Source organism: Accipiter gentilis, chromosome 31, assembly GCF_929443795.1.
Source record: "Accipiter gentilis chromosome 31, bAccGen1.1, whole genome shotgun sequence".
Classification (NCBI taxonomy): domain Eukaryota; kingdom Metazoa; phylum Chordata; class Aves; order Accipitriformes; family Accipitridae; genus Astur; species Astur gentilis.
This window is the reverse complement of record NC_064910.1, coordinates 20,946,338-20,968,407: the sequence shown is the minus strand read 5'-3', so window position 1 is coordinate 20,968,407 and position 22,070 is coordinate 20,946,338. Positions and strand designations below refer to the sequence as shown.

The 22,070-nt window shown below is 45.7% G+C and overlaps 1 protein-coding gene across 3 annotated transcripts in view; it reads right to left on the bottom strand.

Annotated features, from left to right (window-relative positions):
- Positions 1–22,070, bottom strand: part of NHS (NHS actin remodeling regulator) — a 270,485-nt gene that overhangs the window by 42,837 nt on the left and 205,578 nt on the right. Inside the window, exon 1 of one of the 3 annotated variants that reach the window (XM_049834122.1) lies at positions 14,464–14,549. The exons of the other annotated variants lie outside the window; for them this stretch is intronic. Coding sequence (XP_049690079.1) covers positions 14,464–14,482 — 19 coding nt within the window. The 5' untranslated portion in view covers positions 14,483–14,549. Of the gene's footprint in view, positions 1–14,463; positions 14,550–22,070 lie in introns of those variants that run through there. 3 annotated transcript variants of the gene reach the window in all.

Below are 22,070 nucleotides of genomic sequence, written 5' to 3'. Positions count from 1 at the left end.
CCAAGTACTGCACATGAAGAAGAAAACCAGAAGGCATGGTGAAATAGCTACATTTTGCTGCATCCAGTCAAAACCAGACCAGAAATGACAGGTGTCAACACCTACTGGTAACTATGAGAAATACCACTGTGGAATGACACTGGCTGCAAAACTGGGCAGGAACCCTTCAAACTCTTGACCGTAAGCAGTGTTGAAAATGAAATAAAAATAAACTGCAGGAAATAAGCTGCAGGAAAAAAATCCACAGGAAAAGAAATTAAACCAGGAAATACTTTCAAGAAAGGAAAAAGGAAAGGAAAGGAAAGAATGAGAGGAGGGGAGAAGGGCATCATCATTAAAATTATCATGCTGAAAGCGTAAGTAAAAATGGGGCTGTCGAGTAGCAAACAGTTTTCGACCTTAATGTAAGGTGTATTGAGTGGAATGGTGAATCAGGGGAGAGAGCACTCCTGGGACGCTCAGAGTTGTTCACGAGGAGCAAAGCTGACATTTCCAAGCATAAAAAAGCAGACAATGGAAAGTAATCACAAAAGTAAATTTCCCCAGGGGAGATTTGTCTCCCTGGAGAATTTCGGTAGCTAACAGATAGTCTCCTGGCTGATTTTGAGTGCAAATGAGCCTCAGAGAGCGCTGGATAGTCCTCTAGCAGAGCCTGTCCACCTCTGTTCACTGTGGAAGGACCGCAAGAAGATGGACTGTGCTGGGTTGGCCTGCCCCAGCACCACCCAGCACCAAGAGAGGAGATCCTGCCTTTACAGGGCAGCAGGATTGCCTACTCAGAAACAAACGTGAGTCTGTGAAGCTAGGGATGGGTTCTTGTATTTACTCATTGAACATATTTAATGGCAAAGTAAAAAAACCCACAAATTTGGGTCACAGCCAAGCAAGCTAGCAAGGCACAAGGTGACTTTTAACTCAAAAGGTGAAGCATTGCCCAAGAACCTGAACAAATGCATTCATTTTTATGAAGAGAGGGGTAAACCTGCTCAGAAATGTGACACAATAAGCTGGACCAGGTGTCAAATTTTGCTGTCCTTGCTCTGTCCTTTTTGAGTAGCGGCTCTGCCTGACTTCTCTGGACCCTTCGGCTATGCCGAGACATCAGGTCTGACCCTAATTATCTCCCTCCCACTTTACTGCCTTCTCCTCTCTGCCTCTCTTCTTTCTGTGTGGATTTTCCAAGTGGCATTAAAAAACAGAAGTGCTGGAAGAGGTGCCAGACTGCTCTAGAGGCTGAGATGCTATACATGAACAATGAAAGGCAGATAAACACCCACAGATATACCCCAGCCCTGACCTGGCAGGATGCGGTCTGGGGGGAGGTGGCAATCAATATACACATCTTATCAATTCCCATAGCATCTGCCAACACAGGGGGAGGGGAAGCCACCCCAGCCAACTTTTTTAATAATATGGATATTGTTCATAAAGTTGGAGACATTTTATATACAAATACAGATCAGTTCACAGCCATCTGCTTATTTTCTATGTAACAGGGTGTTACATAGAATATGAATACAAGCTCTTACCTCTGCTGCTGAGCTTAAAATTAAAAAAAAGGGAAACAAAAGAGAAAAGAAGAAAATATAGGAGTTGGTATGCAGTGAAAAGCAAAGCACTGAGACAGCATTTTCAAATGGTGGTTGCCTGGGCTGCTGTTGTTTGGAGATGCAGTTTGGCCTGGTAGGTGGATATGCTGGCACAACCCTGCTCTGGCCTGGGGCAAGTCACCTCCTGGCCTTCAAAGCCATCTCTCATCCTCCCAGGGACCTCCTAGCCTTTTTTACATTCTTTCTACTTTTGTGTCTTAGGGGCAGAAATCATCCTTTACACTAATAATTTACACATACAATAATAGGCCCCGCATTTCACGTGCTAGTCCAATAATACTTTATTGGTGGGTTTGTTTAGTGTTATATTCTTCCACATAAAAGCAGGCTTGCTTATTCCCTGCTAGGGCATGCTCTAAACCTCTGCAGATGAGCTGTGGTTTGTATCGCACAGGCTGCAGTTTTGGACCTACAGGTCCCTGCAGCACAACCAACCTCCACCATTTACAAGCAGCTCCAAAATGCTGGACTTGATAAGTAACAGGTGGTTCATCATTCAGAATTAACCTGCCGTTGTCAGTAGAGAAAAAAGAGCCAGCCTGGTGCCCTGGCTGATTCCCACCAGATCCCTGACCCACAAGGCATGGGGAGATGCACAAATTCACTGATCATCTGCCAGATTCATTGTTGCTCGAGGTTTTTTAACTACTGCATTTAAATCACAGCTAATTCTGATCAATCAAGATTGTTTCCCTGACTTGCCAGTTTGGTAATTTTATCTTCATGTTTGTTCACATTAGTAAGTATCCTTTTCCTGTGGGATGCAGTACATCTTTCTGTAGTAAGTGAGGGTGAGGTCTGCTTGGCAATATTTCTGTTATGCAGTTATTTCTGAAGTTTGGGTATTGGCATACTTAACAGACTCTGATTTTATCCCAAAACCTGGGATTCTATGCAACAGCAAAGAAGAAAAACTATCTAAAAACTGCAGCCACTACTTCCCTATGAAAATAGTGTTAGGCAAAGATTGATCTGAATGCTTTTCATTTGGGTTATCCTTTTTCCCTTCTATTAGCATCCTGATTCCTTTTGTCTTTGTAATATTTGTGCAATAGCAACACTTTACAAATACTGCTAATGCTTCTTCACTTTACAAGGTCCAGAGCAGCCTCCTCACAGTTAGTACAATTCTCCTTATTTTCTGCAAGCTTTTACACATACTTCTAGGATAGGGAAGCTACAACAAAACTTCAGCCTGTCAGAAGAAAATATCTAAACTTTGAAGGTTCTAATTTTGAACTAGAATACTATTTATTTTGCAGATACTTCTACAGGACAGTGGAATAATTTTCAAGGCTTTAAGAAATTCCAGTTCCATCACTACCAAAGTTACAGCCACATCCAGGATAACTTAAGACTAAGGGAAATATTTGCTAAAGGGATAGCTAGAAGATACTCATCTTCCCTCCCCTTTGATGCCCTTTTATCTGTGGACACTCAGTGACTGTAGGATGATGCTACTCCAGAAGCACTGCAGCTAGAACAAAGTAATGATAACCAAAGTGCCACACATCACTCACAGAAATAAGCCTCGAAGTAGGGTCATGGGCAGAAAACACTTTCTCGTCCCATTCATGAACCGCTGAGACAGATACGTGCTCAGAGCTGAGCTTATTCAAGTAATCCCCAGGGTAACTTTCTGTATTCAGAAATTCTTTTGGGGGGAGCAAATGGAAATGAATTTGCCTACCACAGAAAGCACAGCTTTGCAACAGCACCGTCAATGCCTAGTCTGTGATGATTCATTCATCCCAGCAGGAAGAAAAATGTCTCTTCCTCCAGCAAACTCCACACTCAACCCCCTGCAAGGCGGAGCCCCACTCTCCTGGGTTCAGCTGGGGTAGAGTTAATTTTCACAGGACCCCGGGAGGGGGCACTGCCAGGACAGCTGACCTGAACTAGCCAAAGAGCTATTCCATACCGTGTGCCATCATGCTCGGTATAGAAATGGGGAGCGGGCCGGGGGGGCTCTCGGCTTTCGGTGGGGGAAGTGGCGGAGAGTCGGGTTCCGGGTGGTGAGCAGTTGCACTGTGCATCACTCGTTTTGTATATTCTTAGTACCGTTGTTGTTGTTGTAACTTCTTTTTTTGTGTTGTCCCAGTAAATTGTCCTTATCTCAACCCATGATGTGCTGGGTTTTTTTTTTTATTTTGTCCTTTCTGATTCTCCCCCCCATCCCACCGGAGGGGGACGGAGAGGAATGAGGGAGCGGCTGCATGGTCCTTCATTACCGGCTGGGCTGAAACCACGACACCCACCAAACTACAGCCCTACATTTTCCAGACCTGCCTTTCAGTTGCTGTCATCCCCAGCTGCATCAATGGGGGCACAGATCATCAGGTAGTTAATCCTCCTTTAATGTGATGAAACCAGGGAGACTTGGTGCTAGCTGCCCACTGGGTACGTATCTCAGTGGTACTTAACAGTTCCAGCTAGGTGCCTACATAATGTAACACTGGTTTTACAATTACAGTTGATGATGATGAGTTTAGTTCTGAATTTCATAGTAGGAATCTTCCATTTGGAGTAGATGATCATGGTAGGTCCCTTCCAATTGAAAATATTCTATTCTATTCTACCCTACCCTATTCTATCCTATTCTACCAACATGATGCAGAATGGTCACTTTTCATGCTTCTATTTTTATATCAAAGCTTCAATTTCATAATATCTCCCAGCCTGACAACTCACTGCATGCAGGAACTCTACATATAGGTTTTGGGAGGTCTTGAGTGGTACAAGGCAGCATATTGCACACAAGCTAATTAACTTCTGGAAATAATTCAGAGTCTAGCTAACTCCAGCTGTGTTATCTGGGGTAATTTTCCACTCTCAAACTATGAAGGTTCTTTGGGTTTTAACACAACAAAATGTCTTTTGTCTTTCTACAATACATTACACTGGCAAAGCAACTGCAGCCATACTGACAGAACTGCATTTTAGCAGTTAGCCTACTTCTTGCACCCCCACATTCACCAAAAAGACATGTTATGGTGATAAATGGTAGTAATGGCTTTGGCTGGCACAGTATTAGTGGTCAAAGATCACACACTTTTCAGAGCTTTGTCCTATACCTTTTGCACATGCAGAAATGAGTAGTGAAGAAAATGAGCTTCAGTATGTTCATTCAGACTTGTTACGGGGAACAACCTTTTAGGTTCAGACTTTTTATGGGGAACACAACCTTTTAGGTTCAGACTACATTAACTCAGGAGGAGTACAGGGATCATGTTAGGTCATGCAGAGAGGAAATTAGAAAGGCAAAAGCTCAGCTAGAACTCAATCTGGCCAATACTGTAAGAGACAACAAAAAAAGTTTTTACAAATATGTTAACAATAAAAAGAGAGCTAAGGAGAATACCTATCCTTTACTTAATACAGAAGGGAACATTGCCACCAGAGATGAGAAAAAGGCTGAGATACTTAATGTCTTCTTTGCCTCAGTCTTTAATAGAGAGACCAGTTAGCCTCAGGGGTACTCTGCCCCCTGAGCTGGAAGGCAGGGACGAAGAGCAGAATATACCCCCCTTAATCCAGGAGGAAATAGTTAGTGACCTACTATGCCATCTAGACATTCACAAATCTATGGGACCAGACGGGATTCAACCAAGAGTACTGAGGGAGCTGGTGGAGGTGCTTGCCAAGCCACTCTCCATCATCTATCAGCAACCCTGGTCAATGGGGGAGGTCCCAGATGACTGAAGGCTTGCCAATGTGATGCCCATTTACAAGAAGGGTCGAAGGGAGGATCCGGGGAACTACAGGCCTGTCAGCTTGACCTTGGTACCAGGGAATATTATGGAACAGTTCATCTTGAGTGCGCTCACATGGCATGTGCAGGACAAACGGGATCGGGCCCAGTCACCATGGGTTTATGAAAGGCAGGTCCTGCTTGGCCAACCTGATCTCCTTCTATGACCAGGTGACCCGCCTAGTCGATGAGGGAAAGGCTGTGGATGTTGTCTACCTGGACTTCAGCAAGGTCTTTGACACTGTCTCTCATGACATACTCCTTGAGAAGCTGGCGTCTCATGGCTTGGACAAGTGTAGTCTTCACTGGGTGAAAAACTGGCTGGCTGGATGAGCCCAGAGGGTTGTGGTGAATGGAGTTAAATCCAGTTGGCAGCAGGTCACAAGTGGTGTTCCCCAGGGCTCAGTACTGGGGCCAGTTCTGTTTAGTATCTTTATCAATGATCTGCATGAGGGGATCGAGTGCACTCTCAGCAAGTTTGCAGAGGACACAAAGTTGGGAGGGAGGGTTGATCTGCTCGAGGGTAGGAAGGCTCTACAGAAGGATCTGGACAGGCTGGATTGATGACACGAGGCCGACTGTATGAGGTTCAACAAGGCCAAGTGCCAGGTCCTGCAGTTCGGTCACAACAACCCCATGCAACGCGACAGGCTTGGGGAAGAGTGGCTGGAAAGTTGCCCGTTGGAAAAGGACCTGGGGCTGTTGGTCAACAGCCGGCTGAGTATGAGCCAGCAGTGTGCTCAGGTGGCCAAGAAGGCCAAGAGCATCCTGGCTTGTATCAGAAATAGTGTGGCCAGTAGGAGCAGGGAGGCGATTGTTCCTCTGTACTTGGCACCAGTGAGGCCGCACTTCCGAGTACTGTGTTCAGTTTTGGGCTCCTCACTACACGAAAGACATGGAGGTGCTGGAGCGTGTCCAGAGAAGGGCAACGAAGCTGGTGAGGGGCCTGGAGCACAAGTCTTATGAAGAGCGGCGGAGGGAACTGGGGTTGTTTAGCCTGGAGAAAAGGAGGCTGAGGGGAGACCTTTTCGCTCTCTACAACTACCTGAAAGTAGGTTGTAGCGAGGTGGGTGCTGGTCTCTTCTGTCAGGTGGCTGGAGACAGGGCGAGAGAAAATGGCCTGAAGTTGTGGCAGGGGAGGTTTAGGTTGGATATTAGGAAAATTTTCTTTACTGAAAGGGTTGTCATGTATTGGAACAGGCTGCCCAGGGAAGTGGTTGAGTCACCATCCCTGGAGGTATTCAAACAGCATGTAGACAAGGCACTTCAGGACATGGTTTAGTGGGCACGGTTGATGGTTGGACTCGATGATCTTGAAGGTCTTTTCCAACCTAAATGATTCTATCATTCTATGATTCTATGATTCTACATGAAAGGGATTTAAAAGTGTGGGACACTGCTGCACTGCAGTTTTTACTCCTAGCCTCATTGACTGCAATTTCCGCCCCCCCTTATCTTTCCCCACTTGACCTACTGAGTAAATACTTCTTCTGCCCAGGTTGTATGACTTTCCGCCCAGCAAAGCTGAAACCCTTTTCTTGGTGTCACAAGCTCTTTAGGGTTGTTTTGTGTACCAAATCCTATTCTGATAGCCCATGGACCACATTTCATAATACAAATAATGTTTACCATAGCTCTTGGAGATACCACCAACTGCACAGTGCCTCTGTTTAAACAGCGCCTGCCAGAGGATGAAGGCAGGGCTCTGCCTGACTCCAAAAAGGAGACTTCACCATGATGCTGGCACCAGAAACAACCTGGGACCTGCAAGCTGACTAGGCCATGGAATCACCTTCCTCCAGAGAGGGTCAGAGCCTGCAACAAGGGCAACCCAGGGCAGAATAACTGGTTTGGAAAATGAGCAAGGCTGACTGAAAGGATCAGGGCAGAGAAGATTAATTCCTGAAAAGTTACCAGTAGATGTTCACGTTATGAAGAGGCACTGTAGAGCACGCAGAGGAAAAAACTGTATGAAATGTAAAATTAATGCATGCAGTAAGTAGAAACCCAATGCAAGCTCAGAGAATGGGACTGGAGTAAACCAGACTGACACATCAGCCAGCCTGTGAATAGGCTAAACACTTTTTGGTATATCTGTGCAGTGTTGTACAACTTACAGGTTTATTTAATTTTTAATTTTGCCTCATATGAATAGGTACCTGGCACTGCCAAGGCAGAAAGAGACAGCAGTCAGTCACAAACTGAGATAGAAACAACTTGAGATGAAAGATTTTACTGAACCTGGAAGAACCAGTTTCCTCTCAGGTATTTGCTGGACTCCCCCAAAGTTGAAAGAGTGAAAAATTGCCAAAGGCAGGTTTAGGCTGTAAGACAGAAGACAGTCCTGGGCTGCTGCAAAGAACCAGGACTGAGCCTTCAGTACATGCCAGAACTGGGGATCCTGAGGTACATTTCCAGGATGAACACCCTTTTCCCAAGGCACTGCAAGAGCCAGGGTGGAGATACTGAGCCAGTGACCAAGCCTCTTCTCTGGCCAGTCTTGAAGCTTACAACACACAAGATTTGGACTGGGGCATAACTCTGCAGTTTTGGAGTTGTCTGAGATTGGCATCACATGTCCATGCACATTATGGAAGGAGAAAGAAAGCACATTACTGCTTGTGCAGGTTGAATTTGAGGAGACTAGGAGACTTCCATTTAAGCACTGCACAACTCATGTTTAAAACACTTGTCAAGGTATTACAGAAGTGGTTCAGTCTTTTGTCTCATATTACAGCTGCAGCATCTCCAACGGACTCTGCCTTCCCCAAATGCTCATTAACCCAGACCTCCTGAATCACAGCTGCTCTTTCCTGCCATTAAAACTGCACTGCTGTAAGTCAAGTCCCTTTCTTACAGATCATGAAAGAATAAAATTTAGTCACCAAAAATCTGGGAGGAATTCAGTTCAGCAGGGAAGTAAAACCATTCATTCTGATGAAGCTGACATAACACCAGAACTTTTTTTTTTAAATTGTTATATGACATGCTCACTGTTTTACAGTTAATTGAGAAAAAACATAAAGTCACAGAACTGTTCTGATCTATAATAAAAATACAACCATGTGCTACAGTTAAGTCCCTAAGTCACTGCTGAACGGGGTATAATAATTATTGTGGACTTGGCTCAACATTTGGAGTTAGACATAAAAAAAAAAGGCTTTGGTACGTTGCTGCTGAGAGAGGGAGTCTGGGACAAACTCAGTGCAAGGGAAAATAGATCCTTCCCTTACCTGCCTCCCTTGCCATGCCAGTATTTGAAGCAGGCAGTCTGGAGCAGAGCTGCAGCAAGCTGGTAAAGCAAATCACACAGTGGTCTCGCTGCTGGCCAGTAGCACAGCAGAAACCCTGGGAGACAGGCATGGGATATTGGCTGGGTCGGGGCAGGGCTCAGGACTGCAGTGTGCCAGGAGCACTGGACACAAACCCCTTCGAGGTCTGCAAGTGCTACCACAGCACAGGCAGTAAATTATACCTTTTCAGCAGGCCACATTATTGAATAGCAATAACTTTCCATAATAACTAATTAGTGTCAAATATAGACCAGACACTTGAAAGAGAAAGTGCTGTAGCTCTTCTTCCTTCATCGAATTGCAGGGCTGGGGTCGAGCTTTACTCATCTGCTGGACTGGCACTAGAAAGTACCTGCATGTGAGCCAGGACCTTCCCTTTGGTAGCTGCCAGTTGAATCAAGCCGTTTGTCACCTCCCCCAGCTCTACAGTGCTGTTACTTCTGTGGCCACCCTGCCTGGACAGGAAGCTCTGCTGTGTTTGGTTATCTCACGCTCATCCTAGAGACTTTCTCCAGCTCCTGCTCCCAGTGGGGACCCAGGTCTGCAAAAACGGGCTCCCAGCAGCATCCATCTCCTGCAGGGCTCACACCTCCCAGGAACGGGCTCACTCCTCCCACAAAGGTTCCTTGGCATCCCCGAGATCCTGGGAAACCTCAGGAAAGGTTTATTTTGGCAGGCTCAGTAATGTGGGCACAGTCAGCACTCTATTCCCCCACTTGTGCATCAAACAGGGGACATATCTATGCCACTCCATGTCATGCATGTCGCCTTTTCATTCATAAAAGGCAGCCTGTATCTTTAATCACTTTGCCAGAATAATAGCAAAGAAACAAGCACTTGATTGCCTGTGTTATCAGACACTATTGGAAAAGTCTAGATAAGGATGCTGAACAACCTTGGCTTATTAGTATTCCACATGCAAATGCTTCCCCGTAATCCAGAGTCATCTGTATCCCGGCAACCCTTAAAATTTCATTCTCACTGAATTGCCAGATCTTTATCAAAATATAATTACAGTCTTAATTTGGATGATAAATTTTGATTGCCTGTGCTGTGCCAAAAAAAAAAAAAATTGTCAGGTAAACGAGAACTGAGATACAACTGTGAAACGTGAATCTGCATATTCTGACATTGGTGCATCACCTTTCCTCTTATCAAAATTTGGGCTCTGATAGCTAGTATTGAGGTTATGTAGGGGTAAATAGGCAGGGACATGAAAAACCATTCTTCTGATGCCATCAAATGAAAATTGTGCTATAACCAAGGTGGAATTTGAAATCTGCAGGTGCATACAAAGATTATCACTATTATGAAGATTATACACTATTATCATTACGAGGTGAATGATGTGCAGCACTGCTGTGCAAACCTGGAAGAAAACACTCGTCCTTCCTGAAACAAGAGGAGATTGTGCAGAACTTGCCTTTCCTCCCACTCCTTTATTCCCCCCTTTAAAGACTGACAGAAAATAGCACAGTGTTTTATAGTTACATCCAGAGGGTTCTCAAAATGCAAGGGTCACAAAATGGCTTCAGATTTCAGCAAATTGTTCTAGTGTTCATCTTAAACCTAACTGACAGTTTTTAAAAGCACTCTTAAGAACAGCCTTTGTGGTTGATTCATTTCAGTAAGATCTTTTGGCATTAAGAGCTTGGCTGTTATGAGGCTTAAGGAAAGGGGTGCTGTTTTCCAGCAATGATAGTAGAGTCCTATGTATATAGGCTACCACCACCTAAACGCCTTGTGTCTGCACACTTCATAGGGCAAAAAATAGCTTCCTTCACTTACATGCTTATGTCAGCCAACATCTTTTATTCCTCGAAATGACTGAAGATATTAGGATTCATGCATGTATCACAACAGACCAGAATCATCCATCTTTACTATGTGCTGTTATAGTGATATATTTGACCCCACTCCCATCTGCAGCAGATGCAGAATCAACCTCTACATATAATCGTATGAGGATACAGTTGGAATTCCCATCTCTTCAATCGAGCATTATTACCAAAGACGTGCTGCTGGGTGGGGAGGCAAACTTCTTCCTTCCAAGAATTAATATGATTACAAAGATTTTTCCAAACATAAACATGTAGCCTAAAAAAAGTATCCCAGAGGAACTACCTGCTCTACCAACAGAGCCCAAAGGAGAGGAGACAGCCCAGCAGGCAAGTGATGGAGGTTACCTAGTTTCTGACTTATCAGACTACCGCAGTCCAAACCCACTTCAGTTTTACCCTGTTGAAATGCCAGGGGGAACAGATAGTTACTTGAATGAGAATGGCATAAATGCAATTAGACACTGACCTTAGTGTTTCTTGGTCACATGCACAGAGTTGAACTCATTGCTAAATTTGGGACTGGGAAGTTGTTTTCCTCCTCCCCTCCAAACACACTCACAATGAGTTATCTGCACTTTCTCTGCAGCCCTGATAAGGATCCTTTCCTAGGACAGATGTGATCTCATCCCTTGAAAAGTGACTTCCTCACCTGTCAGGGCTTTGGGTACCCAGCCTCAGTCCTCTTTGTTATCTACTTCTATAACTTTGATCACCATTGCATGCACCATAAAATACTTCCCTGACATACCTGTTTGCTTGAATTCACTCCCATAGAGCTGATGTTGTCCTCCCCTGAGAAGACCATGCAAAGTGAGAACAACTGGAACAGTAAGTAAATTCTACCACATAAGCATACAGAAGGATTACACTGTAGAATGAAAGTCATACTGTGTCGGAGTGACAGTATGAAAAATGTGCTTTTTTGTGGGCAGTGGTTAACTACATCACTCAAGTGAAGTCTGTTTCCTTCATGCTCCACTGCCTCAGCCCTCTCCAAGAGACCACTCCAAACCAAGTGCAGTTTTGACCAGTCTGGTGTACGCAAACACAGTTGCCAACTAATGATAAGACCCAAAGCTCACTGAAGCCCAGAGAGATACTGCAACCTTTGCAGTCACTTCTGTGAACTGGATCCCATTCCCTAACAGTCATGTCCATCACTGACACATCAGTAACACTTTTGCTGACAGTAGCAGTAGAAAGTTTTATGGCTGAATAGGCTCAGGCACTGAACTATTCTTGTCCCCTTGGTGGTAAGACCTCAATGGGGCTAAGTCACACTGCAGTAGAAAGGAGGGCAGGAAGAAACCACGAGAGAACTGTCTAGTCCATGACTTCTACAACCCTGAAACACAGCTGAAATGCTATAAACAGCAAATGAGGCACCCACCCCCAGACACAGAAGATGCTTCCTGTAGTGAATTTTGACTGATGTGTGACTGAACCTGTCCTAAAAACACCAAAATGCAAAGCCAAGCACAATTCCACTGCTCTAAAGTGGACTAAACATTTCTAGTCCACCTCAACTTTACTTCTTCTTAAAAAGCCTAAAGAAGGACATCCCATATTCCTGTCCCAGTGCTTTATTTCTCTTTGCACTTGGAAAGGTCTTCCTAACCTTCCCTGCTGCAAAGTCAGCTGGTTCCTATGGGGGAAGGCTGCAGAAGCAGGCACACCGGCTGCAGTCACATGCAGCTCCCCTCTTCTTTGGGTAGCTGACTCCATCTCTAGTGCCGTGAATTTGCAACTTCTCACCTCAGATGAACTGAGCTGAGACAAACGAGCCAGAACTAGTGCCATGGAATACTCCAGGCAGGGGGAATAGCTGAGCCCCCAAAGGAGGAGGATGAATCAATGCTTACTCCAGATGCATAGTTCTTTGCTCTCCTTTTAAAAAATGCATTAATTTCCTGCTGGTGAAGGGTGCCACACTAAAATCAGAGGAAAACAAAGTTGCCTATCCACAGTAGAAGATTCAGCCTAGTGCTAGAGAGATGGAAAGCTTCCATATACCATGGTGACTAGTTCAGTACAGTCCCTCCACCTGCCAGGCACACTACCTCCACATAAGCAGTATCAGTGAAGGCAAGCATACACCTGGATGAAAAACACACTGATAGGAAAATGTAATTTTTAAAGCCTGGCTTTTGGCTCCGAGTTACACTAAGGCTAACACTGGGAGGACTGGCAGAAGAAAAAGGTTACCAGATTTACTCTCCCACTGCACCATGGCTTGTTACAAGGGGAGGAGTTCAAAACGGCCCCTGTGACAGCTGCCAGCATCTTCATGACATCTGGTAAAAGAGAGGCTTATTCCTCCCAAATATTCTTCAGTGAGAGCTTTCTCAAGGGAAGCAAGGGATTCCCCAAGCCTTCATCCTCTCAAGGAACCTCCAAAAGGAACATTTCATATTCAGAAGGTATCACAATGTTCCCATTTCTATCCTGCCTCTTTCATTCTTGAGCCCAGATCTCCCATCTTTGAGCTCACGGTTGCCATGATAGGCTACAGCAGAAGGTATGTGGCTATCACATGCACATCCCAAGTTCCTAGTAAGCAAAACTGAGGTCTGGCTTCCTCAGCTATCATCTCGGATGTTCTCCTGGGTGAGAAGACAACCAAGTCTCACCATTGGCAAACAGGAGCCCAGAGAGGAATGTTATGAGCCTTCCACAGCCAACTAGACTCCCAGCGTTACAGCCTCTGCCTTTGGACCAAGCAGCATCACAACCACAAATCCAAACCATGCCAGTGATACCAGTAGCTGAATACTTGGAAATATAAACTCAGGATGCTCTTTCCTGCCTGCCATTTTGGCTAAGCCACTTTACCCTTGGTGGACCTGTCTTGACAACCTTATTTATCTAAAAATGGCTTGACTGCTTCTGCGGATTCCAGGAACCAGCAAGCAGCATAACCCCCTGTGCTGCCGACTGTCCACGGTGCAGCCTAGCAGCCCACTGATTTCTATGAAAGACAGCAACAGGGCAAGTGCAGTGGAGGGAGCAGCATGCAAGTGGTTAATGCATGCTGTCTCAAACAGCCAGAATCTCTTATGTTGGCATTTTCCATTCAGTTCCACTAGAATTAAACTGCTCATAATAAAAACCTGGCAATCAAAAGCAAAGAAATTGTCACCAAAGCAAGATTCATTTCTATATATATAGTTGACCAGAAGTCTTTCTGCCTCTTACAAGCAACATTAAATGTCATCCATTACAGCAACAAATGCCAGCCAAGTCCCTTTCTTTCCACCTGTGATTTTAAAAGTACATTTCCCGTGCAGAAAGCTGTGTGCTTGGCAACCTCTGCATTTCCCCTCCTGATGAGTAGCAGAAATGCTGCATGCTAAACTCTCTCCTGTAATGACATGGATTCCCACACCAGAGAAAAATTCTCAAACTACCCAGGCAAAACTTCAAATAACCTGCAAGGTATTTAACAATCCGGAGGCAAAAGCGAAAGTCAAACCCTCAAAGCATACACAGAGAGAGAGAGAGAGAGAGAGAGAGAGAGAGAGAGAGAGAGAAATGCCCTCTGCCTGACCAAAAATAACAGAATAGTTCTGCATAGGAAAGAAAATTAATTACCATTGTGGGGACCCTCAGTCATTTAGAGTGTCCAGTCAAGGCTGAGAGCCATTCTGAGACTGCAGGTTTTTCCTCTAACTTCACTCCCTGGCTCTGCAAGGAACTGGTTAAAAATGACATCACTGCTCATACTACCCTCCCCCCCTCCCCATTCACTTGCTAAAAAAGCTGAGGCTGCTCCTCTCCACCCCTCCCCACATTGGCTCCAGATTTGGTCCTCGCTCCTTGCCAAGTTCCAGGTCTGCAGTTGACCGTGCAGGTTGGTGTCAGTGCGGGACGGAGGATGCACTGTCTCTATGTGCTTTTACAGCATCCCCACTGGCACCCACTTGAAAAATAAAAAAGCCTTTCCCTTAAGAAATCAGAAGAGGTCTAACCTCGAGATGTATAATGCATTACACAGCCAGCTCCGTTTATAGAAGGCAAACAGTCTTCCTCTTTGAAGCAGGAGGGAGAGAGAGACCTTCCTAGGGGCTCTGCCTTTTGCCTTGTCTTCCTTACAGGAGAGGACCTTCTCTGTGGTTTGCTGCATCCTCCTTGCATTAGGACTGCAATCTATCTTTTTTTTTTTTTTTATTTCCCTCCCCCTGAGCGTGACATCATCAGACACCAACTCTACTTCTGTAATAAAAAAGGATCCTGAGCAGAGCTACCTGGGACGAGGTCATCTGGAGGACCCAGGCGATGCTGGCTCCTGAGCAATTGTCGCTTCTTACAAAATACTTGGCTCTTACACAGTGTCATCTGGATTTAATCACCCTGTGCTTGCTGCAGACCAGGACACCCAGCTGCCAGGCTGAGATCGGTCTCATTTCTATCCCCGCTGGCTCCACTGGCACCAACAGAGAGCAAGTACCTCTGGTGCGCTCCCCTGGTATCCACGACTCACCTCACAACTCCATTTGTTTCCCTCCCCTAACTGCTGGGAAGGATGCTGCAGCAAAATGCCTCGGCCAGCACTCCCGGCTGCTACAAAGCAGCCAGGCTGTGAGCACCCGGCACACACGCTCTCAACGCTACACTGCTCCATTCTCCGAAGCTCCTCAGCCTATGCATCACTGAAGGGAGCCTTCTGAAAACATTGTCATCCCTGGCTTACAGCTGCAGGAGCCAGCAGCTCATGGCCGAGCAGGAGGCCAGCCCCAGCGCAGGGCCTGTTGCTAAGGGCACCCACCGACTTATTTTCCCTACCTGTGTTTTCTCTCCTGGGGTAGTGGTGGGGCTTGTGCTGAACGCTGCCCATCGCCGAGGTGGCCAGGGCGGCTGGGGTGAGCCTTGCCACCGCCGCCGGTGTGAGGGATGGACGGCGACTCCCAGGGTCCGCAGCCTCCCTCGCGCGCTCCCATGCTCACGGCGGCAGCCAGCAGCGGCGGCAGCGACGACAGCCACAGCACTGGCAGGAGAGAGGAGTCTGTGTGTACGTGCATATGTATAACATATGCCTTCGTATACCTATTATATACACACAGAGCTACATGCAGATATAAACACAGACGTGCTTTCTGGATCTCTTACTGCTACCAGCAATGCTGCAGACGTATCAAATATTGCACAATCAACAGGACCGATGGGATAAAGCTGCATTTGGAAACGCCCTCAGAGTCGTTTTTGCGCTGTCTATACAGCCTGCACACAAATACAACCATTGCTGCTATGTTGATTCAGGTGAGTATTTGACATAAGGCTGTAAAAGCCTCACAAAACTCATGCAAGCTCCTCTAGAAGGTATAGTGGTATGTCACACACTCGTCATGTAATGGTACTTCCTTGCATGCTAGAAATGTCTGACATGGGGGGGTGCTGCAAAAGTCTTTCAGCAATGAAATCCCCAGCAGCCTTCTGAATTAGGAACATGTTGGTGCATCGGGTCCCAGAGAAAATCCCTGCTAGAGACAGGGAGCCAGCAGGAAGTTGAAGGAAGTCAGTAAAAATCCTGCCTCAGGGTTTACTCATAAGTCCTTCCCCCTTCTCTCCTCCAGGTCTGTGTTTTGCATGTGGGCTGCTAACACATTCATATCAAATACCAGAGCCCTTCTGAATGAGCCAGGGTTGAAAACCTGACATCTCCTGTCAGCTGGGATAGAAGAACGTTACACACTCGGCAAAGAGCAGGTGGTGTTACCCTGGGATAGGATTTCCACTAAAGAGCCTGCCTCTCGATCTTTTAGCAAGTGCATGGCCCTGCAGGTCCTCTTCTCCAAATCACAGCCCTGCCAGGCTGCACCCATCTTCTCTGGGCATGCAGCAGGCACAGGCCTCTGGCATGGGCAGGAAAGAGCCTGAGACTGAGGAGGGATGACTGCGGTAGTTTAGGGATGTGGGACCATCTTTGAAGCTCCTCTGGTGTGAACCTTCGGATAAATACAGAAGAGCGTGTCCTCTGCCACTACTCATTAACCAAACCTCAGTTTTCTCACTGTGATAGGGGTATCACAGTCATTAGCAAAGGGGGATCCTATGTACACATAGCAGCGTCAATAGCATATCTGGAGTAACATCGATTATACATCATAAGATCAAAAGAGAAGAAAGCAGGAAGTGTGCCAATTCACCAGATAAATCTCCATATTTTCCTTCTAAATGAAGTAAGTGTTTAACCCAGCTTCTTAACGAAAAAAGGCAAACCTGCTGCCTGTCCCCTGCATCCCACCCCCATAATTTCTGAGTTCCTTGCCCAAATTTGCCAGAATAATTTGATTATGTCCTATAATTAAGTTCCTATAAATTTTAGGTGGGAAAAAAAAATAATCAGTGCCACTCTCATTGAGGACAGCCAAATAAAATTCAACTACTGCACTTTCCAGTGGGAACCTACTCACTGTTTGGCCCTGTGCTAGCAGTGGTTCCCTTGCCCTGGGAGAAGGAAGGGTGTCCTGCGGCTTTTCTAAGAAGGCAGAGAGTGTTTCAGAGAGTAAAGGACAAGTCGACAAATCCACATGAAGTCCTTACTTCTTGGTTTTCTTTGGTTAATGGGACAATTTGTTTTGTGTTGCTGTTTTCTCTTCCTAAATTTGCTTCTTATGGGTCTACCAGCACTTTGGAGCTCAAATGCCTAGGTATTTTATCCCCTGAAGAAACTTTTGAACACCCCCTTCTCATTTTACTTCGGTTCTCCTAAGCGATGACATTATTTTAATCTGCAGACAGGAGCATTCGCAGACCACTGGCTGGTTGTAACAGCTCCCAAACCCGAAAGTTCCACGCTTGTTCCTGGTCGTGAGATGTTTTTGCAGGAAAGCAAACAAACCCATTCCTTTAAGAAAGAACAGGCAAACAAAGTGCGGAGTTGGGGGGTGGAAAGAAACCAACATAAATAAATGAGGGCTGAAACTACGTCCAGAGCTCCCAAAACTCCCAATCAAAGAGGTAGAAATCCTTCCAGCCAGAAGAAAGAGGAGCCTGCAAACCTCTCCCATCATTTCCCCTCCTATTATACTAATAGTTTCACTTGGCTAATGCAGATTGTTTCAAGTATTTGGGTGACTGAGTTGAATATCAGTGCTCAAATAAATGAGCGTCAAGTAGCAGCACTGCCCTAATGTATGCATTTCAGTGTACCTTGGGGTACTTCCAAAGTAAATGGGGTAGAATATACTCTATATTATATGAATTCTCCACTTGCCTTAGCAAATGCGCCTCATTCAGGATTTCCACTATCTTCTTTAATCTAGCACTATGCCTCCCACGAGCACAGTTTAACAAATGTATTATATCATATAAATGGGTGTTTCCCATTTTGAGAATCATTCAGAGGTGAGCTGAGTGTCCTGGTCTATTTTTCTGCTTTGACCAGTCTTTAAATGCAATCAAGTCTGGTAAAGACATGAAGAAGTCAGCAGATGAATGTCACATATCTACATCCTCTGCTATTTTTAACATTACAGAATGTACTGAAAGGAAGAACTGAAAGTCCTCTTCTTTAATGATGTCCCCGCAATTTTAAAAAAAATCTAAATTTCAATACTCTTCCATTTCAACCCAAACTGTTACAAAGTAAATCAAGGTCATGGCTGTCTGTCACTTTCCCAAATTACTCTTGAGTAAAGACTGCCCTCAGCCAAATAATATCAGTCTAAATAGGAACTCAGCCTCTCCTGTTTCATTATCCCAGGGAGGTTTCAATTTCAAAGCTGACTTGGACTACATAAAAGTCAGCTTTTAAGCAGGAGCAGTGTGAATATTCCTCCTTCCCCTCTATTTTACCTTCTCAAGGAAAGAAAGAAGAAAATAAGACCCAGTACCAGTTTTGCTGACCTGACACAAGAGGAGGAGACAGAACAGCGTGGCATTCCTCTGAGAGGAAGTCTCAGTGCCATTTTTTCATTGCCTATTTTCCCTCCTGCTCCACTTGACCGTGTGGTACCCTAAAAACGGGCTGCTCCAGCCTGCTGCTCCCATTTCAGAGGGTCTGGCCATCCTTGGCAGAGGCAGCTCCGAGCATCCCACCATTTGGCAAGTGATGACAACTCGATTGACCTTGGAGATCCTTACTGGGGTTATGCTTCTTATTCAGTCAGGCCCTCATAAACAGACACACCCCAGCAAGGTGCAGCTGGAAAGTGAGAAATGGAGGCAAAAAGGATGAATGAAAGAGAAATTTGGAGGGGAAAGACATGAGAAAGGAAGGAGGGGGCTATCGCTATTTTGCACTTTCCATGTACCTGCCATACAGTTCGAATGGCAGGCATGCACTGGGCACATGATACAGCTCACGTGTTCACCACATCACCTTTGCTGCACTTAATTCACCACTGCTGGGCTTCATGTCCCCAGCAGGCAGTGGCCTCAGTGACACTCACACACCGAATTCCGGACTCCAAGTCTTCATGCCAGGCTCCTTGCAAAGGCTGGTGTTGACTTTAACATTCCTCTTTTAAGCTTTTAAAACTCTTAAGGGAATACCCCTAGCATAGCTATTCCATCTTTCTTTTCCTTGCATGCCTGAAAGGGACAGTTGCATTGTTGGCCTGTCCCCATTTTGGCTGTGACAGCCAGACCAAGGGCACTGCAGCCCCATGCTGGAATCTGGAAGCAGAAGCAGGACATGGGAGGGCCTGTCTCACAGTTCCTCTTAACCCTGACCTTACCCATCTGTTACTGCACATTCCCGTCTACACTCCATTGCACACTCTGGAGCTATGAAGTGAATGTTGTAAATTCAGGTAGCTGTTGACATCAGGAGAGGAGATGAAAACTGGGGAGAAAGAGCAGTAAAATATAATTATACAGTAAAAAATAATTGTACTGTAATACAGAAAATGTATATTTTGGATGTTCTGGGCTGAACATTTCTAAGGAGGCAGGAAGGGAAGTGTCAGAGTTGGAGCATTGGGGAGGGATGATGGGAGGCAGCAAACACACTTCAGGGTAATAATATCATCTCGAAAGCCTTCCCTCTTTTGCAGTAACTGTACTCTGGGATAGTCTTCTAGCTGCCATCCACGTGAAAAGGGCATTGCTTTGTCGCGAGCAAACTAAAACATATTGCAGATGTTTGTAGCAATGGAAAATATCAAAAGTAAAGTTCCAGAAAATGTAAATGGTAATAACTAATAGCACACTCATGCCTGGAAGTGAGATTGTCAAAGCCATTATGAAGGGTTCAGATATGCACTGTCCCTCAAGAAAACCACTTGGCTTTGAGAATCTCAGCTCCCACCATACTACACTAGGGTAGAGGAAGGTCTCTTGGCATTTGGTAGACAAGCAAATGGTATTTCTAGCAGACAAAACAGATCGTGTATTATTAAAATAATTAAGAACTAGAAAACAAGGCAATAAAAGAAAGATGCATCTTGAGGTTTTGGGGGATAGCACTTGGAGGGTATTGCCACCCAAGTGGGATTGGATTCCACTATAGGGTTTCAGACCACTGCCCACACCCATCTGTAAATGTAGATACCTTCATGTGGCCACGGACCCACATTCTCACCCTCACTGAATATTATGCTAAAACCAGAAAGCATCAGACTGATCATCTCCTCATTGTGGTTCTGTTGGCTGCATCAAATAGCAGGCAATTTTCTCACACATCATAAAAAATAATTTTTCAAGGCTACAACATCATTGACTCAGGGCCTTTTCATAACATCAGCTCATAAAGCACAACTCTTCTGCTTGCTACAAGCCAGGCCTTTCTTATATTCAATTATATGTCCTATGTACTGTCATTTCTTAAACCAGAATTAATGAGCATCTGGTAAAAGACAAGTGCTATTCTTCCCCAAGTTTTGACATATGCCTGTCATTGTTGGCGAGCACCACAGCCAGGAGGTAACTTTTGGCTGAAGCACCTGCAAAGTGTGCTGCGAGCCTTGACAACACCTTCACAGCTGTCTATCCTTCTTGGTGTCTGCTCCTTTTCTCCCCCAACACTCTCCTTTCTAGAAACAGGGCCCTGGCAGACAAACCAGACCGTGAGGCCAGTTTGGGCAATTGTTCTCATTTTCCCATTCTTTTAGTATTGGTTTCATCGCAGCTGTAGCAACCACACATGTTGGAGCTAACAAAGGAAAACCTTCCACAGCTGTGTCAGAAGATTTTAAAACTTCCCTACCACTCCTTAGGCCAGTTTGTTCTGTTTCTAATGCAGACAATTTTTAAAATTGGAAGAATGTCGGAAAATATCAGGACACAGGGTTATTCTTCCCCTCCCCCAATTTCTGAATTTAAGTTGTCAGCTATGTGTATTTTGGGGACTCATGCAAACAGCTAAAGGTACAGCACTTCCAGTATCACACATATTTATATACACAAAGTGTATACGCACACACACATATATATACCAAGTCACTGTATATATATGCATGTAAACGAACTATAGTTAACTTGGTAGTTCATAGCTCCAACACCAGGTGTGAAAGGACTTAACCAGTGGAAAGCAAAAAGTTAATCTCAGCCGCCATTGCTCCTCCAGCCCCTGGAGCATCCGCTGGAGAGGGGAGCAGGGCTGAGGCAGGGCTGCCCCAGCACCCACTGCTTTGGTCCCGCAGCAGCTCTGGGGCACCGGGCTCCCAAGGGGCTGCTCCAGCCCCATGTTACATGGTCGCCCAAGGGAGAAAGTTGCCCCTTCCTCTGTACATTGCCATCTAAGCATGGGGGAGCTTGGTGGCCACAGCAACATAAGAGCCAGTGCCTCACCTCTCTAGGGGATTCCTCACAACCCAGGCTTTCCGTGTGGGGCTTTAAGGAGCACCTTTTTCTCTCTGGAGAGGCGAGAAGCCCTCCTGGACCCCTGTCTCTCCAGGCCACCTGGGTGTGCAGACCCTGGGTGGCTGATGAGGACAGACCCTCCTCAGGGCTCCCCACTCTGCCCCGGCTGCCCAGACACGCTGGCACGAGGGGACAGGTGCCAAGCAAAGGCCACCAGAGCTACATCTGCTTGCACCTTGTTGATAAAAGGCCAGGTCCTAAATATGCGGTATGTGACAATAGCTACGAATTATCAAGGTATTTCCTGGTGAAGATTATTACAGGTTTCTGCTCTTTTTCCTACTGCGATTACAGGGTGCTGCGCAGCTGCACCGCCCCCCCCCCCCATACAAGCAGCTTTTAGCCTCATTTCCTACAGAAGCAATTGGGATGGGATCACACTGCCTGCTGCCTGCATTGCTGAACCTTCCTGTCCTCCCCAGCTGCCATGGCCCTGCTGGCCAACCCAGGCCAGATCCACACAGGCTTGGTGACACTGGGGTGCAAAATAACAATTCAGAAAATTCATTTTTCTCACAGATTGAAGAAAGGATGGGATTTCCCATGTCACCCTCACCTAGTGAAAACTGTATTTCCCCAGGTCTGCAGCAGCACACTGAACATAACACTTAGCCTACAGCACAGGAGACATAGATGCAAACTGTGCTTTCCTTAGAGGGATGCGATGCTGTATTTCCCACCTATGAGAACAGTGTGTCCTCCACTATGCAATACACTACTGTGGCATTGGTTTTCAACATGGATTCTGGTTTGTTTTGGAGTATCACGAACG